This window comes from Phlebotomus papatasi, chromosome 1 (assembly GCF_024763615.1).
Source record: "Phlebotomus papatasi isolate M1 chromosome 1, Ppap_2.1, whole genome shotgun sequence".
Classification (NCBI taxonomy): Eukaryota; Metazoa; Arthropoda; class Insecta; order Diptera; family Psychodidae; genus Phlebotomus; species Phlebotomus papatasi.
The window spans coordinates 88,794,055-88,816,049 of NC_077222.1; the positions used below are offsets into that span (position 1 = coordinate 88,794,055).

Consider the following 21,995-nt stretch of genomic DNA (forward strand, 5'->3'; position numbering starts at 1 on the left):
TTCGGAAAGGCATGAAGTTAGATGCTAGTACTTAACAAAATAAAATTTTTACGAGATTACAAGATTACGCACCCCAGAGTCCATTATCTCGTTATGTTCTCGTAATGTATTTTATGAATGGAAAATTGTAACAAGATTACAGATTACGGAGATTACGAGATAACAACGCCATAGTGAGTACGGCTAATGTTTAATATACACCTTTTAAGGGTAAAATCAAGATGAAAGAAGGGTAAATTTAACCCATAATACACCTAAAAAGAGTAATATTTACACCGTTTTCGGATCAATACTGCAGGATAAAATTAACATTTCCGGATTGTTATTTTAACTTTTTCGGATTTCTCTCAATGTATGATCTTCTGATTATACAAAAGGAATATTTTGGGTTCTTCCTATGTTAGTGCTGGGGACTTCTGAGTGTGCGGAGGCAAATATGTGAACAAAGTTTTTTTTAATTGTCCGTTTTTGTCTTATTGCCCTAGACACGCTTACGATTTAAGCCGAGATATAGCTTAATGTAATTATAATCAAAATAATTATTTGACTAAATTCCCATCAGTTTCCCACTAAGCTGTTTCTCGGCTTAAGCCGAGAGACAGATTAGGCAGAAACTGATCGAAATGTAATTTGTTCATTAGTTTGATTGTACATTTGTTGTACATTAGTTTGATTGTTAAGCCGTCTCTCGGCTTAAGTCGTAAGTGTATCTCTAGGGCAGAGGTGTGCAAAAACCGTTGAAACCGAATTTACGTCAAAATAAGTTTGTTATAGTAGCGTTTTGACCATTGACGTACATGTTTGATTTGACGTTTATTCGGTTTCAACGGTTCTTGGCCGCCTCTGCTCTAGAGTATAGCTCAAAAAGTGGGCGTGACTTAACACATTTTTGGGCGGGGATTTGAAGATCAAACGCCTTACAACTATGCAAAAAAATAAGAAGAGGTAATTTAAGATAAAGGATTTCCAATTTTTTATTTGGCTTGGTGTGTTAAACAGTGAAAATGCCCATGATGAATTTATGACACAGTCTCTGATTTTAGTTTTTGTTTTCAAAAGGGTGTTTTTTTTTCTTAAAAATTGTTTAATTTGTTTTTGTTTGATAGAAAATTCACAACTATTTTCTACAAATTTCTTTCTCTAGTTTCTTTTTAAATTTGTGTAAAAAGTGTGGTAGAAAAAACGCAGTGTTTTCTTTAATTTCTTTTTTTTAATTTTATTTCTTTTCTTAAAAATTGTATTTAAAAGAAAATCTTAAACCTTTCATCCACATTGGATAGAAATTTTAAACCACAGCCAATAGGAAACGAGAAAAGATGATTCTTGCTTCCAATTGGCTAGAAGGGCTAGAAGCTACAACTGATTTTTTTTTCATTTAGCTGATGATCATTTAACAATCTCATAATTTTCCTGAGATTCTTTATTATTTAATTTCATTAAAAAAAACATGAAAAAGAACTAATTTTAATTTTTTCCTCTCATTGAACACAATTTTCCCAATTTCATCGTTGATTTTAGTGACAAAATTTTGGCTTCTTCAGTGTAAAAGATCATGTTATTCAGCGACTAGATGAAAATTTCACAGAATTTGCGACACTAAACAAATAAGAGAGTCTCGAAGATATATTTTTTTCTTTACAAAATATCTCCTTTTTTTTCTGAGTAGTTATTAAAAAAAGAAACATAATTTTTTCGTTTTCTAAATGAAATATCGATAGAGAATAAAATTTATGTGTGATGGGTTAAGAAAAAGCCTCTCTCTAAGAAATCACACATCCCGAAAAATTTTTTTGGGCACAGTTCTTTTTCTTTTGTAAAAAAGACAAAGAATTTAAAACAGAGAATTATAAAAAAAAACATTACAAATAAATTATGTACAAAAAATTGGGTTCTAGAGTTCACCTTAAAAATTAATGCGATTGCAAATTCCACTACAAGATGGGGATCTAAAGCAAAAACTTTATTACCTAAATCTAATAATCTTGTTTCACTTTTTTTTTTAATAATTGTTTCTTGTATAAAATATATGGCCAAATATTCTATTTCCTTCCTTCGTGATTCCTAAAATCTCACTCAAATAAAATCAATTGCATTTTCTCTCGCTGATAGTATTTTTTTTTTCATATCAAAAAAAGTTTCATAAAGTTTAAATATATTTTGAGGATTGTTTTTTTGGTCTCACTTTCTCTCATCTACATAAAAATAATAACGTTTTATCCTTTTTTTTTTGAAAAATATCACCCTCTTGCGAAGGACACAATAAAAAGAATTAATAAAAAAACTTGCCCGAAAAGAAATGAAGTATTTTTGAAGGATGTAAAAAACAATGATCTAGACATATCTCAATCAGTCGGAGGGAGATTCTAGAGATAATCGATGGAGATCAGCGTAGTTGACGATGGCTCTATGCAGAAATTCATATTGTGCCTAGAGACAACGAATAAGTTAGCTATAATTGAAAAAGTTACTTAAAAAAATGACTTACATAGGTGTCGATCATAGCATTGCGTTGAGAACGCAATTTCCTCACGGTCGTGCAAATATCAACCCTCTTCTCTGCACGCAATTGCTCCACAAGGAAGCACATGGCCACAAAGATTGAACTACGGTCGGATCCGAAGCTGAAAAGATAGATGTAAGTTAGGACGATTCCAAAAAGCAAATAAGAAATTATAAAAACATTTTTTTTATAGCTTCAAGAGTTTGAAACCGATTAGAAATGCGGATTTACGGTTAGGCCGTTATGACATTTAATTGATGTTCGATACATCTCCTTTCTAGGGTGAACTGCCAAGGGGCAAACAACTGGCCAAAATTTCATGTCCTAGAATCAATATTCACAAAATATTCACAATTTTATAATGAGAAAAAGAAAATATTCGAATATTTCCCTAAATATTCGCAATATTCAGGAAATATTCGCTAGATTCGCAATATTCAGGAATATTTGCGATATTCACAATATTCAGGAATATTTGCGATATTCGCAATATTGAGAAAAAAATCGTGATATTCACGATATTTATGAAATATTCGCAATATTCACGAAAAAATGCAAATATTCACGATATTCACGTTGGTAGATGTTCTAGACTCGCGAGTTGTTTCCCCCCCCGTATCCTAAAATCAATATTCACAAAATATTCACAATTTTATAATGAGAAAAAGAAAATATTCGAATATTTCCCTAAATATTCGCAATATTCAGGAAATATTCGCTAGATTCGCAATATTCAGGAATATTTGCGATATTCGCAATATTCAGGAATTATTCGCGACATTCGCAATATTGAGGAAATATTCGTGATATTCACGATATTTATGAAATATTCGTAATATTCACGAAAAAATGCCAATATTCACGTTGGTAGATGTTCTAGACTCGCGAGTTGTTTCCCCCTTGTGAACTGCTCTCTAGCGAGATATTACAGACATTAAAGTTCAATAAGAATATCTTATGTATCTTCGAAACTTCAGTTCAGTAAGATGAGCGCAGTATTACTTATTCATTAGGAAATGTAGTATTCATTCCTTAGGATGATCTTTACATTTCACTCACTTAGGGTTGGAAAAATATAAAACAAAATGTTAATAGATTATCGTCGGTTGAACTAGCAACTATGCTAATTGCATTTGTTTTGTGTCTGCATTTATTCTAAGGAACGCATCGCTGTGCCGCTTTTGTAATAAATGGACACACAAAGCAAACGCAGTTAACAAAGTTGCTGATCCAACCGACGACGATATCTTGAGAATTAGATCATCTATCAAGATATCAGGATATCAGGATACCTTAATTGAGGCTAATATCCGATGTCCAGAGAAATGTTTCACCAAAAAAATCTCAATTTTCCCGGAAGTCGCGATGGATATTTATTAGGAGTAGAGAAATTGAGACAAGAACTTCAAGAAACATATATTATGATTTTCACCATGAGGATGGCGCGTTTTAGCATCGAAATCTTTGGCAAAGAATTTTGTGTTTTCCTGTCCCTAGAATAACCACCCTTGACGCATCCGGAAGGAGATTATTCCTCTGATCCTGAAGATACATCTCACGCAAGGAGTAACTCATTCCCATTTTTTTTGACAAGGGTTTCTGGTTTCTCGGGTTTCGCGAAGCGTTTCTCGGCCAATTGATGAGGGTTTCTCAATATGAGTCACCCCTTGATCTCACGTCACTACTGTTAAAGTTAATAGGATATCGCACTCTATAGTCACTTCTTGTGAAAGGTTCTCAACAAGGGTAATATTATTATTGCCCTTAAAAAAAAGTTCAGCTGTCTTACAGTGTTTCTAAAAAGAATATTATGAAAAAAGAGAAAGAAAAAACTAAAAATACTAAGTAGGAAAAGCAAAAGCAAATGTAGTAAATGGAAATGCTTAGTTAAACTAGGTCTGACGCTATATCTTCAGTAGCCTGGCACTTAGAGGAAGTGAGTTAAATGTTATAAATTACTGTCCTTTTAGCAAAAGTGTACTAGAGAGCTGATTTGAGTTAGCTCTAAAAACCAAGAACCCCGGATACAAACAGAAGGAATGAAGCTAAGTATTGTGGCCTAGAAATGATCAAACGGAAAAGGAATGATATCCTTGATGATACCTCCCTCAAGCCGGAGAATATTGTGATGCTCAGAGATGTGATCATGGGGACCGCAAACCACAAACTGTGAGAGGTGCGATTGGTCCACGTAGCGATTTTTTGAACATTATGAGGGCTTGGGATTTTTCTTTTAGGAATTAAGGAGTTTAAGGTAAGTTCATTTTGAATTGTCCAGGTTTCGAAGCGAGCCAAAATCATATTTGAGTGGCTAAAGTCTCGGTTGGATCGCTAGGTTGTAGGGCGAAAAAGTAATCCCCCTGCTAGTTTTGTGCATGTTCCCGTAATCAATTAATTAAAGAAATTAATCAAAGTTTAGTATTAGATAAGTATACTAATAAGAAGTATAGTAATCTTCTGACCACAGAGAAGAATACCGATCTGAAAAGAATATTTCTCAGAGTTGCTGAATCTTGATTACTTGATATACATAATCGTATTCAGTCGCTACAGAAGTCCTGTATGTTATCGATACGTTGTTAGAGAATCATAAGTCAGTAGGATTTGATAAAAATCCGATCTCAAACACAGAAAGGCATGGATATAGCGGGGATCTAATGGCTTATGAATGCCATTAAGATAATTTTCCAGGATGGATGAGCACTAAAGATCTGGCAAGTTAGGGTTATTATCTCGTATTCGACAAGGAAGACAAGAAAGATTACTCCATATTTAGTTGCGGACACAGAATGAAAGACCCAGTCAGCAAATGGCTAGACAGAAAATTATCTTGTCTTTATAAAATATATTAACCAGTAAGCAGTCTAAAACTTATCTGGTTACTAGGGTGTTTCAAGAAGGGAAATTTTTTTTTGCACTATTCTCAGGGTGTTGTATTTGATGAGACAAAAACATTTTTCTTAGACCACCATATGAGATATGATCAAACACTGTTTAGAGGTGACTGAATGACCCTTTCTGTAGAACATTTTTCTGATTTTACACTACAGAGGGTCGTTCAGCCACTTCTAAACGGCGTCTGATCATACGAGGAGCTCAGAGCAAAAAATCTCTAAGTCGTATGCATTTCCCTATTAAAATAGCGTTTTTTTTTGCTCTGAGCTCCTCATATAGTCGTCGAAGAAAAACTTTCTTGTCTCATCAAATACAGCACCCTGAGAATAGTGCCAAAAAAATTTGTTCCTTGTTGAAACACCCTACTGGTTACGCTCGTAAATCGAACGTCAGGCCTGGGACGAGTACCATGGAGAAACTCGTTTCTATATGGTTTTTAAAAATTGAGAATTGTGGATCTGAAAAAGGCATACTATAGTCGAGAGAATAATACTGTGGGATGTACTAGTACGAACTTAATGAGAAATTGGTAGGTGTTAGGCTCAGCTCGGGTTCAAACGAGAACGAGTTTCGACTTGAAAGTGGTACTTCAATCGATACAAATATTCACTGTCACTGATCCCAAACACACACTGAGAAGGGCTGCTGTAATATAGTAGCGGCACTGATTGTCTACAGAGCTGTGATATGGAGCGGCTACCCGTATCGGGGGATGAGATAGAATAGGAGTGGGGAAGCATAAGTAGCCCAATTGTAGCCTGGATGCATCGGTAATCCGAAATGGAGAACTGACCCCTGGCAAAATCTTATGTAAAATTTTAGGCTACGTCAGGAATGTATTCTACTACCGTTGCTGTTTATGTTTGTATGTAATATGGAAAAGTAATGGGACATAGTCGGGATCAATATTCAAACTTTGCGCCGGGAAGAAGGGATAGATCCTGGGTGGGGTGAGCCCTTCTTGCAGACAATTTGGTTTCTCTGGGATCTTCTGAAGAAATGTTTCAGCAATCACACAACCAATTAACCAATCTGTTAAGGTTTGTGCTTGCTGTTGTAAATATGTATATGAACGTGAGTAAATCGTAGGTAATGGAGATTTCTCAACAACCAGTGCAATATACTCTTACATCTTTTAGTAGCATATCATTGAAACATGTGAAGAAGTTCAAATATCTTTGGGTGTTATTCACAAATTATGGCAGGATGGACGTTCAGCTTTTAGCACGCATCGGTCAGGCTTCTGCAGTAATGAAGGAACATGGTAGGAGCATGGAGAGGAAAGCCGAGCTTAGTCGTTCGGAAAAATTATTGCTTTCAAGCTGTTTTCATTCGTATCCTCACCTATGATCGTGAGTATTAGGGCGATCACAGGAATAAGATTGCGATTGTAATCTGCTTACATGAGACCCATGAGACACAATCAAACGGGTACAGGGATTACTCGTAAAGCTGTTTCTTTGTGTTGAGAGGTTACAATTGATAAGCCCGTTCAGGGAATCTGTAAGGGTAGAAACCCTTAAAACAATCACGAGGGTGAGCGGCATGGTGATCAGAGATGTCTGCAGAACCTTCAACGTTCTTCTTAACGATCTACCCCCTTCTACCGACCAATATAAATTAACATTAAACACCTAAATATTAGTGGATTTGTCGCCAGAAAAGTGGCATTTTGAACCCCAACTTTAATTTTTCCATTGAGATAAACCTTCCTTTATTTTCTCAATAGCTCCGCCTTTATCATGGATTGAGCTTAAATTTCGTAAAATACAAGTTTGCCTTCAATTCGCTTTTGAAAATCGTCGAGAAACGCAATGGCATAGTGATGTAGGCCTTTCTGTATGATGAAAGTGCCCCGTGTTTGACTCATTTTTAAGTTATTAATTTTCTTTTTTGAGATTAACGATGTTTGAACTGCAAATCTTGTTTTTATCACTCAACCACAATCACTGTAATACAGTAGACTCTCACTCAATCGGCTCTTTCTCAATCGGGCGTCAAATTTTGTTGACAATTTTCACGCTTAATTATGGAGCTAATTCGCTCAAATTCGCTGTAGTTCTTCCTATTTTATCGTGATTCTTTATAATTGAGCACTTTTTGTGGAATTTACAAAGGCTTTGACGCTCAATTCTATCGCTAAACCGGATGACATTTTGCCCCATATTCCCGATTGAGAGAGAGTCTACTGTATATATATTGATTAACATTGCGTATTAGGTGAGATACTTAACAGTCTCACCTACTATTTTCTCTCAGTCAGTGACTTGAATTCTCTCTTGATTACTATTGTTAAAACAACTTTTTGTACACTGAATAATTTTAATTTCCTTTGGCAAAGCTGATTTTACCAAACCTTTTATCTTGCAAATTAAATCTCCTGGATTTTTGAAAGTTAAAAAAGCAAATTAAGAAAAAAGAATTGTGTACAAATGCAATTTTTGATGAAAACTGAACTGGAACTCAACTAAACATCCTTGGTTGCAGTTGACGAAACGCTTGTCTTTTAAAGACTGTGACGCCAATGAAACTATCTTACCTCGTTGTTATTCTAATTTATCCTTATAAATAATTGTTCGCAATATATAAGTTTTCAGATGCTATCCTTCCCACGCTTGTGAATTTATTATAAAGATAAATTGGGTTTACTGATTGGTTCTTCTAATTCTCCTTTACAATATGAATAAAGCTATGTAATTAAAACTAATCTATGTAAAATACTTAGAAAGGGTTACATGAATTTTATTCATAAGATATATTCAAATTTAGCGGCAAATCGTTTTTAAATACACTCGAAAAATAGATTTTAATAGTTGTAATTAAAAAGAAAATATAAAATGATCTATTTCCTTATAGAGTATGCCTGTTATTTTTTGTAAAGAGTTCAAGATGGTTGAGTGTATCGAGTGCCATCCTGAGTATCTCAAGCTTGAGAAATTTGTTAGGATTCTCCTGAAAATACTAAATTTATCATTCATACCTGGAAAATATTTACGAGGATATCGGAAGATTGCTATTCCAGTTTTTGCACTTTACTGCCTAACATCAGTTGCATTTACGACGATTTACTTTAAACGAGACCTTATGAAATTAATATGCAGTGCCATGATTTTTATGGCATACTTTCAACTTCTGACAAAGAGTCTTTCAGTTCTCATTCACTCAAATGAGTTAGAAACTCTTTTACAATTTATCCAAAAAATACACGAAGTTCATCAAATTGATTTGGTGACGAATTCTGCAAGGAGACACTTGAAACGGATAATCAGGATCATCAAAATAGTTTTGAGGTATTTTTTCCAGTTTAAACTTATAACAGTATAACAGTTTATATAACTCCGGCAATTAGAATTCTATTTCCAGTCAATTTTACTGCTGGCGCTGGAATAATCTTATACTTCGTTTACATTGATTCTATGCTGCTGGCAATGCCTGGAGTATTCCCAAAGCTAAATGGAACGCTTTTCTATCAACATATTCACCAAGTATCTCTTATACAAATATCAACTCTTATGGTACTACTCCCGGATACTGCACTCCTCACAATTGGATTCTACTTTTTCGCCGTTTTGAACATTTTTAGCGATATTATCCAAGATCTTGATAAAGTGGACTCCAGTAAGAAAACGGAGTTCCTAATCCATATTCACAAGATCCACTGTGACATTCTCAACAAATTCAAACTCTTTGGCCAAGTTTTCTTCTTTACATTCACAATTCAAATTGCAACGAGCGTAGTCTTTGTGTTATCAGTATTTTTCCTAATGTACAATGAAAAATCTGTTGCCTTTATCCCACTTCTTCTGGTCGTCTTCGGGGAATTTGGAACTCTGTGTATCTTTGGAGAGTTCATATATTCAAAAACCGAAAGATTTTCTACCGAACTGTACCTTACAAAGTGGTACGAGTGTAGCTTAGAAGAACAAAAGATGTTTCTGATGATTATGCATATCTCACAGAAACCGTTTGGCATAAAGGCAGCTGGAATGTACGACATTAACTTGGTCATGTTTATCGATGTTGTTAAGGCTGGAGTCTCATTCTGTGCACTACTTTACACTCTTGCCTAAGTTTTATCAAGAAATAACCCAAGAAATGTAGTTGGAATGAATATATATTTAGAAATTAGATTTAATTTGTGAGATTAAATAATTTGCGAAAATCAACAAGAGTTTGTTAAAGTAAACGCGTTTGCAAACTAGGAATTGGAGATGACGTTTCGTTCCACAGAAATTGCCTTGTTTGGTGTGATCTTTCATCATTCGTCACATCATCTTCCTCATGTAATTACTACACAAAGAATAAAAAGAGGAAGAAAGTTGCCAAGAAGAGTGAAAACTTGAATAACCCGTCGAGATCAATTTAAAGTCAACCACCAACAGAGACGAGCTGTAGGTAGCTTTAGGGGAGTACGGCATTTCTGCAAAAGTTACGAGGTTGGTTAGAATGACGATCTTCCAGACGCAGTGTCAGGTGAAAGTAGCAGGAACTAGAACTGGAGTGTTCCACGTATTTAGCTAGAGCATGTCGTTCGGATCTCTGGATACAATCAACGATCATGCACCCTATATAAGTCGTCGCAGTTGTTTGCATATGCGGATGATATCAATATTATGGATCGGAATGCGGTAGCGGTGAAGAAGACGTCCCTTAACTTAGCCACTGCCGCGGAGAAGATAAGATTCAAAGTAAACGAGGGAAAAACAAAGTACAAGACTACCGATCCCGCAGCGTCAAGATGCCACCAAAACCTCACGGTCGATTCGTGTAACTTTGGGGTCGTCAAAAGCTTCAAATTATCTCGGATTCACGATAAGTTCTAACAAGGATGTGAAGATGGAGGTAAATACGCAGATTTCAGATTTCAACAAGTGATCCCTTGCTCTATTATCAATATTCCGTTCTCGAAACGTCTCCCGGTCATCAAGGGTGAGGCCCATTGTCATTTATGGTTTAGGGAGCGTATCCAGTGTTCGCCAGTGGGAAAAGTGGTCACCCTAAGAGGAAAACACTTTTTTGGTCTTGCCCAGAGCTTTCGGTCCCAATATGGACCTTCTTCAGTGGCTGAAAGTGTGAAATATTGGGACCGAAAGCTCTGGGCAAGACCAAAAAAGTGTTTTCCTCTTAAGAGTGACCACTTTTCCCACTGGCGAACACCGGATACACTCCCTATCAAGAAAATCACGCCAGTTCCTATTATTAGTTCAACCTGAAGAGCAATCGCTATCAATCTTCAAGAGGCGAAGTCTGAGATTGATCTTTTTCCCAGTGAGGGAATCACTTAGTCGAGAGTACCGTATCCGGACGAACCACGAGCTGAAACTCTTTTAAGAGGGGTTAGACATTACGTCCACCATAAGAGAACGCCAAAATTGTCTGGCTGGGATACATTCAATGAAGGCCTACAAAACTACTAAACAATGAGCTTGAAAGGACGTGGATGAAGGGGCGTCACAGAAAACAATGGAAAGAAGAGTGGACAATGTCCTTAAACAGCTGGGGGTGCTGACGTGCTGGAGAGGGGTGCTGGCGGAGAGTTGCCAGGACTGGAGGATGCTAGTGTGAGAGGCTAGATCCCTTAAAGCGACGTTGTAGCCACATAAGTGTAGTAGAACTGTTGAGCCTAGAGGAGTTGGAGGGAGAAAGCCCGTCCTGACGAAGACTCTTCTAAGCCAACGGTACCAATCACTGTTCAGTTGGGATGGTGACTCTGAGGGGTGCTATAGCGGCTAACTTCAGAGAGTAATATATCGCCGATAGATGGAGTGGAGAGCTCTCGATGGACTCCCGAAGGTGCATACGACTCGGTTCCTCAGTCGGCCTTCAACCGTGAAGCTGAGAGGAACTCTGATTCGTAGCTCCCCGGGAATGAGCAATGGGGGCTTCACTCCGGGAGGCTGGCGATGAAGGGCACTCCAGCATGTTCCGGTGTTGGTCAGTAGCATATATTGCTACATAAGTAAGTAAGTAACTTATTAACCGATGCGATATTACGTCCTGGCAACGGGAAGCAAAGCGACATCGGAAGTTGTCAAAGAGGCACAAGATTGTTCAACTTGCGGACTACGCCACCCAAGTTTTTAAAATTTGGAGTATGTTAAAGGAAATCAGAGAAATAGAGGCTTATATGATGCGAACACCTGAGGACGACACAGACATCAATCATTGAACTTCACAATATTTTGGTGTATCACTATCATGTACATTTTTAATTTTATTACATTATCTATATTTTCTTACACATAATCAATGATCTTTCCATGAAAAGGTACCGTAACACAAAGCCACTATCACTATCACATCACTTTAAAAACTTATACACTCATTTTCATAAAACTGCTGCTGGCACTTCGTTTCTCGAATTACAGTACGCTTCTTAACTGAAGAAGGTTTTTCCCTGCAATTTCCACAATTAAAAGATTGAGAAAACTAGGAAATCAATTAATAATTTGAGGATAGCAATTACTGCCATATTGGAAGCCTTTGAAAAGTGATCAATTGACACATCATATAAATTTCTAGAGAGTTCCTCCATCTTTCTTTTAATGGTTTCTTGGTAGTTAATCAACTTGTTGACGCTTAGTAGTATGATTTGGTCAAAGCGACCTCGACGACCTGGTCTAAGGTCCCTGAAACAAATTTAGGATCTTCCCTTGGGTCGTCTTGGGATCGAAGCAAAAAGGAGCAAAGTGCTAAGCCCAATCAATCTTTTGGCACTTATTTGTTTCCTTCTATTTGGACGTCCAAATTACTCTTTTTAACCGCCAGTGCCACCTGGCGGAAAACATACAAGGAATAAACAGATTGCTCACTCGATTCGGTCCGGAGTCCGGATTCACTTTGATGGCGCCGATCATACGATTATAAAACTTGATCGGTGCCGTTCTGCCACTCATGTTTCAATTTCTAACCCTACTAATTTCCTCTCAAATACAGTCCCTAAACATGACGAAACATCTGTTTTCTGTAATATAGAAATATTTCGACTTACCTGCAGTGAACAGCTATTGGACTCGACTGGCTGTACGCTTTCTGGCTGTTGTGGTGTTTGAGAGCCTGGTCTACCAGTTCAATGATGCCCCGACAGACCTCAGGCACCTCACCATCCACAGTTGGCCATCCGTTGTATTGGAACTGTGTCACTTGAATCGTGTCGTCGATCTTTACATTGGTCACGTTGAACTCCCGCCTTGTGTAGTACGGACAGCTTTCACTCTGGATGTACTTGACCGAAATATGATCATACTGGATTTCGTCATCTGCCCAGTACCGTGGACTCTTCTTTGGACCATCGCCAATCTTCATTGAAGAAATTCAGTATTAGTTGGGTATAATTATTATAGCTGGGCCGTTATAATTATTATAACGGCAAGGACTCACCTCAGAGAGCATGACCAGCGTATTAATACTTTGTTCAGACACCATCCGCCAGAAGTCTCCAATGGTGCCCTCAAGTGGATCCTGGGCAATGATGAAGGACTCAGCATTGTCGTAGCCCTCGATGAAGCTGGCATTGATGTAGGTGGAGTGATCCCTTCCAGGGATTGGTGTCAGTATGACACGATTTCTATCGAAAGGCAAAACACTATCACTGCGATTCTTGCATCGGTTTTCATCTCCACTCGCCACTACGCAGGTCTTTTTTGTGTCATCCACTGCTGCCTTAATCTTACTAAATTCCAGCTCTAATTGACACTGTTCCTTGCTATCCTGGCGACTCTTGAGCGTCTCCACGGCTGCACCCAAACCCTTGCATGGGAGTTCTGTACTACCGAACTGGGCAATCTCCATGAGAGCACGATAGAGGAAGATGTACTGCTTCAGGGATTGCACTAGGAAGTTGCGTTGATGACGCATGTCGCATACTGTATTGAAGATGGCTACATGACCTTCCTCATCCAGTTGCTGCGTAAGCGAATCCAGCGCAACTAGAGTACCCGTACGGCCAACCCCTGCACTGCAGTGGACCAAAATGGGACCCCGTTGAAGCGAGTACACAGCATTGATTTGCTTGATGAACTTTATAATACCCTGCGGATGTTCTGGTGCCATGAAATCCTTCCACATAAGGTAATGGTACTGCGTAATGTACCTACGATCTTCCTCTTCATCTCCATATCCATTACTCCTCTTCACGACTTTTAGTTCTCTCACCAAGTAGTCTGAGAAGCGTTCTTCGGTCACAAAAGTCACCGAAATGTCCCCAAATTGAGTGGAATCATTAACTTTTTCTGGCCAATACTTTGCACATTTGGTCTTGTTGTACTCCTCAAGATTTGTCAGCATCACTATGATTTCCAAATGCTGTTCCCAAATCATTCGCCAGAAGTCATTCACGGTCCCATCCATTGGACCTTGAGCACAGATAAACTTCTTTCTTTCTTTGTAGCCCAGCACAAAATTTGCATTAATGTAATCTGATCCGATAATTGAGTTTACAGTGGACAGTTTGACCCTTGTCTGATCATAAGCCTTAATATCCGGATACCTGTTCTTCCCGGAATTTTCTTTGGCATCAGAATTCTTTGTCGTACGATCACTGAATCTGTCCGGAAGCATTTCAAACTCATGCTGAAATCCATAGTCTGAGTCCTTGTGACGACTCACGTAAGCCTGGGTCATATCGGATTTGGGTATTGGAGGTATATCCGGTGGTTTTGATGATGGAGTGCCAATCAAGTGTCTGTGATGGTTGCTTTGAGTCCTTCCACCGCAGAGAGCTCTCAAGGATTCCCTGAGACTTATAGCTTCGTCTCCTCTGGCAACGTTCTTTGTGTAATATCTGTGAACGATGCATAGAGTCATAAGCAGGAACAGCACTATGACAATCAGGGCAAGTAGGATCTGTACAACAAGCGCTAAGATATACGTCATGTTGTCGTTATTGTCATCGATATTTGGAGGAGCTCCTGCTTGCATCATTTGGAAGTATTCACTGTAGGATGATAGGACTTGATCCTTATCCCCTTGACGATTCTTAACGATCACTTCTACAAAACCAGTATATTCACTCTTAAGATCCAACTGTCCATCGAAGACACTAAACAAAGTGGCTTCATTTGTTTGTGGTCCTTCCGTTGTAGTCTTATCCTCTAGCATGGCATTCAGTAACTCATCGAAGTGTTGCCTTCTGCGTCTCCGACGATTTGCAACCTGAACAGTTGTTTGAACCTCTTCGGTTGCACTTTCTGCTACGGGTTGAAATGTAGGTATGTCCTCTGGAAGAATTGGTTTCGGAGTGGAAGTTGTTGTTGTAGTCGTAGTTGTAGTTGTGCGTTTCTTTGCAGGTGACCTCCAGATTGCTCCCTCTAAGCACTTTCTGCAGGCTTCAGTCTCTTCCTCTTCCGTTACATTCCCGTTCATCCGCTTTCCGTCTCCTAAGAAGATCTCTGAGTGGAAGTTTCTGTCAGTCATCACTTCAGCAATGTAAGCTCCTCCTTTGGTATTGTTGTTCGCATGAACTTCATGGTAAGTCATAACATCGAGATCTTCTGGAAGTGGGAGATTTCTGATAATCTCATCCTTGGCTACGCGTACCATGTAGATTCTATAACAGCAAATTGGTCCATTTCGTTCGGATATCCTTGGAAGATTGAGCTTAAACACCCACTCATTAGTCTCCGTCTTGACCTTTCCCCAAAGGAACTTTCCGATAACATCTGGAACTGTAGGTGGCATAACGCAACTGAGTGTTGCAGGATCTCCGGGCTTCTTACTTCTGGTCACAGCCTGGACTTGAACTGTATAGTTAGTGTTGGGAGGAATACCCTCGTACGTTGCTTTTCTGAAGGATTTCTCATCGATGCTCTTGGTTTTGGGTCCGAAGGTCTCGTTCTTGAGAGTCTGATCGCTCCGGAAAGTTGCTACGCCACTCAGGACAACGTGATACGAGATAATCTTTCCGTTTTTCTTCACTGGTGGCTCCCAGGTCACTTCAACAGAGTTCTTTCGAGTGATATTGTAATGAGTACAGGAAATTTTTAGATTGATGGGTTCCGATGAGATCCCATCCATTGTAGTTCCAGTTACAGATTCTGACCAGTTTCCACAAGCTTTCGTTAACTCACTGCAAGCCCTTACTCGGAAATTGTATTCTGCTGCAGTTCGCAATCCATCAAACATGTAAGGAAGGTTCCGGGAGTTTTGTAGATGAATAGCTTCCTTGACTTCCGAAGCGTTTTCTGCATTGACAACTACAAGATCGTAGTACTGGATATATTCCAGGAGATCCGGCGGAGGTGGCGTCCATCCGATGGTTATTGTTGAATGAGTGTTGCCTTTGACTTCAATTGATGGGATGAAAACTGGATCTTTCTCCAGGGTCTTAACCCATAGGGGATGAATATAAACTGGTCCCATTGCTATTTTATTCTGCGCCGAAATCCTGAATTGATAATTTGTTGAAGGATCAAAATTTTCCAGGACGCAAGATTGGTTTTTTCCGTTGATCCTATCTTTGTAGTAGGTAAAAGTTTCATCTCCTTCTTTTCGGTACTGGATGTAGAACTGCTGCACCGGATCATTTCCATCATTTACCGTCCAGTTCATGAAGATTTTATTTGCTCCGACTGCCTTAACAAAGTCCACACGAACTTCTGGACGATCCAGGACAAATATTGAAGACTCCCCGGTGATTTCAGCTCCTGTCCGGGGGATTAGAATTCTGCAGATGTAGGTACCATTGTGTTTCTTCGAAACACTCTCGAGATTCAGCGTCACATTCATCCTTGTTTCATTTATCTGTTTGATTCGTGTTTTGTTGCTGAGATTTAGGTTGATTTCCTTCACCGCAGCAAAATCCATCCCCTCCACATCCTCCTTCCGCCACTCGATGGAACTCTTATACTCTTCGGGCGGGAAGGCTTCAACGAGGCAGAACAGGGTAACATCCTTATTCATATTGGTGCGGATACGGGTATTGCTCTTTGCAACGATTTTTGGAGGGATTATTGGTTGTAGGAAAAAATGCTTTTGCATTCCATCTTCTGTATCAATACAAGTGTAGTTGCCCTGATCTTTCAGGTTTACTCGATTGATCGTTAACTCCTGGGAAAACTTATCAGCAACGGTGTCATCATCGTTGATCTCCTTCACTTGAGCCACGTATCTAAGAAAGATTATTTCTTAGTATTTGAAGTAGATAAATAAGCTGGAATATTGAATGATTTGAAAATATGCAAAATGGGTGAGATTAGATTACTAATCTCACTCAAATGTGTGCAATGCCGTACTTTTATTCAAATTCTTCCTCCCTTTTATGATCTAATGTCTTTGTACTTTGGACTTTAGAGAATTCTGTACAGTAGTTCGATAATGTTTTCTTGATAGGTCGCATCTGTCCCCACTCCATCCCGTACTATACTGTACCCCGACCCTTACTGTACCGAAATTGAGCAGAATATATCTCTAATGTTTACAAATCGATTTCAATTATCTTGTTTTTCTTTTGCTGCTCTTGCTTTAAATCAAAATATGAAATGACATATGATAAGCTTATGGTAGCTGAGAAACTTCGCAGGTAACCTCGGAGTGCCTGCAACTCGGGGTTCTTGGAATCCTACTTAAATGCAAATTCTTTAGTCGAACAAAGTTTATTGTCTCCAGTCTCTAAGAACAGTTTGCTTTTTAAAAGATTTAAAACTTTCAGAGTGCTTTATCTTTGAGGCTGAGGTCTTCAGTTAATTTTGTCCCATAGAAAATAACATTAGTTCATACATTGCCAATATCGATATTTTTTGCTGCTTCCAATCTTCTCAAATATTCTTAGTTTCTTGTTTGAGAATCGGTCAAGAGTTGAACTTTGGACAAAGGAAACACTTTGTCCAATATTCTTAGTTTCTTCTGTAGTTCCCTTTCTTACTTTTACATATTCATTGTATTCTCTTCTCATTTTAAGGTATTTGACATCCAGAGCCTCTCCTTCTTCCCATTTTCTCAACATAAACATATGTTGTCTTTTCTTATATTTTCTTAACATTCACTGTTCTCGATATACATTGTGTTAACTTCCCGTCAGAATAATATATCCGCGTTGTAAAGGAATTATTAGGATCCGTGAGCTCTTAGAAAGGGGGTCAGGAACGAGATCTTACCCTACCACCCCTTCCCTCTTTCAACCAGGTCCTCCCTCTGGTTTGCACGCGCGTACATCCTTACTCGTTCGAGTCCAGTCACTAACTAACTCTCTCTCTTTCGTCTTTCTCTTAATTAATACTGTTGATGATATTGGGTCAGTCGAGTATTTCTATGTTTTGACACTTCAATGGAGACAGCGCAGAAATCATCGAAAGAAAAGACATCTCGATTTCTACCGGAGAAAGACTATAAAAACGCTGTCGCAAGAACCCGATCCCTTTTTTTCCTACAAATCCGCTAGTGATCAAATCAGTCAAGTGAAAATTCCAATCATAAAATTGTCAAGAAATAAAAAAGTTAAAGTGATGATAGAAATCATTGAAAGTGTTTTCTTATCAAAGATCTGTAGTGAATCTTGGAAGAAGGAGCTTCTCTAATCACCACGGGACTTTCTGCCAGTGCCCGCCACTGTGGAGGCCATTCAGTACTTCTTTATCACATATTTACATATTTACATCGATCGGGCACCCTTTTATCTTCCCCAGGTAATTTCAATATCATCTTTGGTGCAATTATCAAAGGTCACCAACAAATACACTATCGCTATTAGCGATCGTTGACAAAGTGCAGGGATGTCAACTAGGGCGTTCCAACTAGGAAAAATTTTTTTTGACACTATTCTGAGGGTGCTCTACATGATGAGGCAAGAAAGTTTTTCTTCTACGACCATATGAACAGACACTGTTTAGAGGTGGCTGAACGACCCTCTCTGTAGAACAAATTTCTGATTTTACCGGATTTTACACTACATAGAGGGTCGTTCAGCCACCTCTAAACAGCGTCTGATCATATGGTCGTAGAAGAAAAACTTTCTTGTCTCATCATGTAAAGCACCCTCAGAATAGAGCCAAAATTTTTTTTTCCTAGTTGAAACGCCCTAATGTCAACCCTAGTCGCGATGCATGCAAGAGGCAGGAAATTTGACATGCCATAATGTTGGTCCATCATAACACGCAGAGGTAGGCCATCTCCATGGATCAACAGGTGACATAAAAGGATGTCAGATAGTCAAATGCCCGCCAGGTTTGGCAGTCAACAAGTCTGGGGCTTACAATTTATTTAAATCAAAAAGATTTCAAATATTTGTCAAAGCTTCGTCAAAGCCCTATCAGTCCTGTTGATAGCGTCTCTGGTTGAAAGTGGCGGAAGTCTCACAAAGAAACCACAAGAAAGACATATAGAACAAAAATTACTAAGAAAATTGCGAAAATAGCTAAAAAGACAAGTGCAGTGCCCCAGATCTTATGCACTGTGAACCAACGGGACCTATGACAAAGCCAGAATGAAAACAGATTTGACCACTGAGAAAGGCTTGGAATCTGAGCCGAAAGCTTTGAGAAGAATCAATTTTTTCTTAGCTGCTCCATCCCCTGACGCTTACTAGAATTGATAATACTTGAATGAACCGTCGGAATACACCAATTCCTTTGTCGTGGATAACCTGGATCTTTTTCTGATCTCCCTTGATCTCCCCCTCTCACGACCCAGAAGTCGAAATCACTTTCGATAGGGGAATGTAGGCATGGATCGCACACAGTGAACCGTCAAACGATGTGAATTTTCTCTTTGGTTTTTAACGGTTACTTTTGATATTAAATGAAGGAAATGAAGTTTTCTACTAATTCGGAATTTATGGAGAAATTCCGAATAATGGCCACTTGGTTTCTATATCTATGTCACTTCCGCCTTTCATCAATCCCACTATTTCCCAGTCGGATCGGTCTGGATTTGTCCTCCAACAAGTACGGAGTGTGTGAAAGGAGAGTGGAGGTAATTAATTCTTCTCCATGCGAGGGGGGGGGGACTCCCGGAAGAAGAGGGTAATTCTGCCTAAAAAGGCCTTATCCACCCAATATCAGACGGTAGCGAGATCTGTATTTGAGGTTATGGTTAGCTAGGATGTCTGATCAACCTCATTGGACGACTACGGTTATGCAGGCTTCAGACCTGAGGTTTAGCCCGGTTCCCGAAAGTCTCAAATTTCAAAATAGCAACCGATTTTATTGATTTTTCAGAATTAACCGGATCATTCATTAACTGGATCGTCGGCAGCGACACGAACTCCTTCACGGAGTCCAGCTGCTGATCTTCTCTCCATTTTTTTCGCCATGATGACTGTCAATGTTTGCTGTATTTTTTTACAATTTGTTAATGCTATGTAAACTTTAATTTGTTTTACACTGTTATAGTTATTTTGTTATATCACTTATTGTAATATCATCAGCGGCTTATACGACTAGTGATCCGGGGTTTTCTGCCGTCTTACCCGGGGAAGTCGGTTTTGAAGTCGGCGGCAGACGCAAAAAATGGAGATTGGCAATAAATTATTATTATTATTTGCCCATAACGGTCACTCCTATGTCATATTTTCCCAACAAATCTTGACCTTGATCTTGACTGATAAGGAATTAGAGAAGTTAAGCCATATAGCTAAGCCTTAGGTCTGAAGCCCGTATTACGGTATTCCCCGAAGGAAATTCACTCTATGGGCCTCATCGGTCACGCTACGCCGCCCCCGTGGGAGGTTTGCAGACCCTTAGGGGGAGTCGTCGAAGGATTCAACGTAGGACTTTGCCGTAGATCTTGGTGGACACCAATTCAAAGCGTTCTTTTCTTATGTAGAAGGAAAGGAAATTGATCTCTGGAATCCGAACACGAGAAGAGTTTATCACGAACGGAGCCTAGAAGGTACCTCGGGAGGGACAGTTACATCTGAATACCAGACTCTTTATTGTATGTACGCTATCATCCTTTGAGAGCTTTGTTGTAATTACATTTCGGATATTCCCTTATGGATTTAATTAAATTGTAAAACTGTTATAACCGTTATAACATGTATACATTTTGGCATATACGATCAGTGATTCAGTGGTTTCTGCCGTTTACCTGATGAGATCGACAGTCGCAACCAAGCATAACTTAGGGGGTATAAATTGAATTGAATCAAATTGAATTGCTTCCGACCCTTCGTGGGGATCTTCTTCAGGGTCAGTAATTTATAGTCGTTGTTTTAAGATCTCAAATTTCGTCTTTCATCTGACGATACTGTTCTTTGCCATTTTAACTTTTATTTGGATTTCTGCATTTGATTTTTAATTAATTACACAGGTCTGCAAAATTTATTTATTTTTTTAATTCTTAAGAAGTATTAGTTGATTAATATGCTATTGGGTGTGCTGATTTAGAAAATGACTTTAATTTTTTTCAATCACATCACAATTCTGAGAATTTATTACTTTTGCCTTTTAGCTGTTTTGATTTACTTTATTGATTATATCTCCGGTTTTAGTGAACGGAATTTAAATTTGAGATATCCTTTGGAAAGATGAAGAGTTGCCCTACAACTTTATGCTAATACATGAAATCTGTAAAACTACCCATTGAGGGTGAAATGAGGTTTTCCTAAAAAATCCCCAAAAATGCTTTGGACTGAGGTTTAAAAAAATCATATATAACAAACTAAACCAGATATTTAGATGCTCTCTTTGGGAGGACATAGAGGATCCTTGGGGGTATGTATTTGACCATAGAGACACCTCCAGTGAATTCTCTAAATGTCTCATTTATTGATCTTAGTCATTTTTGAGAGTACAAAAATTATATCTTACAGCAAATTGTTCTAGGGATTTTTGAGATTCGATTCTTTAGAGTCGGGAAATTGAATTCTTTAGCAATAGATTTGCTTTCAGAAATAATAACAAAGTTAAACTTGATTTTCAGATTATCCCGGTGGACCCATAACCCCAATGTTTATTTTAATTTACAAAATGTGTTAGTACTTGGTAAAAATAAAGAATTCTGAATGTTTCCATAATCCGGCAAATTGCAATGCATTTGTCTTTGGGATATTACCTCTTGTCACTCTTTGTGATATTCTTCCCATTTTTCGTCCACAGAATCCTCTCAGTTCGTGTTGAACACAGGAAACTGGTGTTAGTATCCACAACTGCAGCAAATTCGGCTGAAAAATCCAAAATATTTCTTCAGAGAAGCCACAACAATAGAATGACATCCGGAGCACCCTCTATAACTAACCCTACTTTTACCATTCACTATTTTTTCTCTTTTTTCCAAAAAATTCAAACTTTTTTACTTGAATTCAATTGTAGATGCATTTACCTATTTCTTGGGCAGCCGGAAATGTGCAGGAAAAGGGCAGAAGAATGAGAAAAATGAGAAAAAGGCAAACGCCACTGAAGTGGGCTTGGTCGATTATGCCGATACACTTTTTCATCACTCTCACGGCAAAATCACATACTAAGTACACAACCCACACCTAGTAACTACTAAATGGTAACATAATCAGTGGACTAATGCTAATTTGAGACAAATTCTGCCGGATTTTTCTAATAAAAATGCCAGTCTCAGTCGCGACCAACAAAAATTTTTACACTACCCAGCTGTCACTTTTCGACACTTCGGCTGTCATTTCGTGCTGACATTGCAGAGCGCGCCAGTTTCCTCG

The 21,995-nt window shown here is 38.5% G+C and overlaps 1 protein-coding gene across 1 annotated transcript; it reads right to left on the reverse strand.

Moving 5' to 3' along the window:
* Positions 1 to 1,605: 1,605 nt before the first annotated feature.
* LOC129809637 (tyrosine-protein phosphatase 69D) lies at positions 1,606 to 21,973 on the reverse strand. The gene is made up of 6 exons (XM_055859598.1): positions 21,650 to 21,973; positions 21,383 to 21,491; positions 12,776 to 16,502; positions 12,387 to 12,694; positions 2,486 to 2,621; positions 1,606 to 2,427 (listed from the first exon to the last, which is right to left on the reverse strand). The coding sequence occupies exons 1-6, from the start codon at positions 21,762 to 21,764 to the stop codon at positions 2,347 to 2,349; spliced, it is 4,476 nt and encodes a 1,491-aa protein (XP_055715573.1). The 5' UTR covers positions 21,765 to 21,973; the 3' UTR covers positions 1,606 to 2,346.
* Between the last annotated feature and the right edge of the window lie 22 nt (positions 21,974 to 21,995).

Bases quoted from the DNA above. Each gene is read 5' to 3' on its own strand.
- LOC129809637 (XM_055859598.1), bottom strand. From the start codon at position 21,764: ATGAAAAAGTGTATCGGCATAATCGACCAAGCCCACTTCAGTGGCGTT. The intron at 16,503-21,382 runs GTAATATCCCAA...AATCTTTCTTAG, and splicing joins ATCACAAAGAGTGACAAGAG to ATACGTGGCTCAAGTGAAGG. The intron at 12,695-12,775 runs GTGAGTCCTTGC...TCTTCAATGAAG, and splicing joins CGCTGGTCATGCTCTCTGAG to ATTGGCGATGGTCCAAAGAA.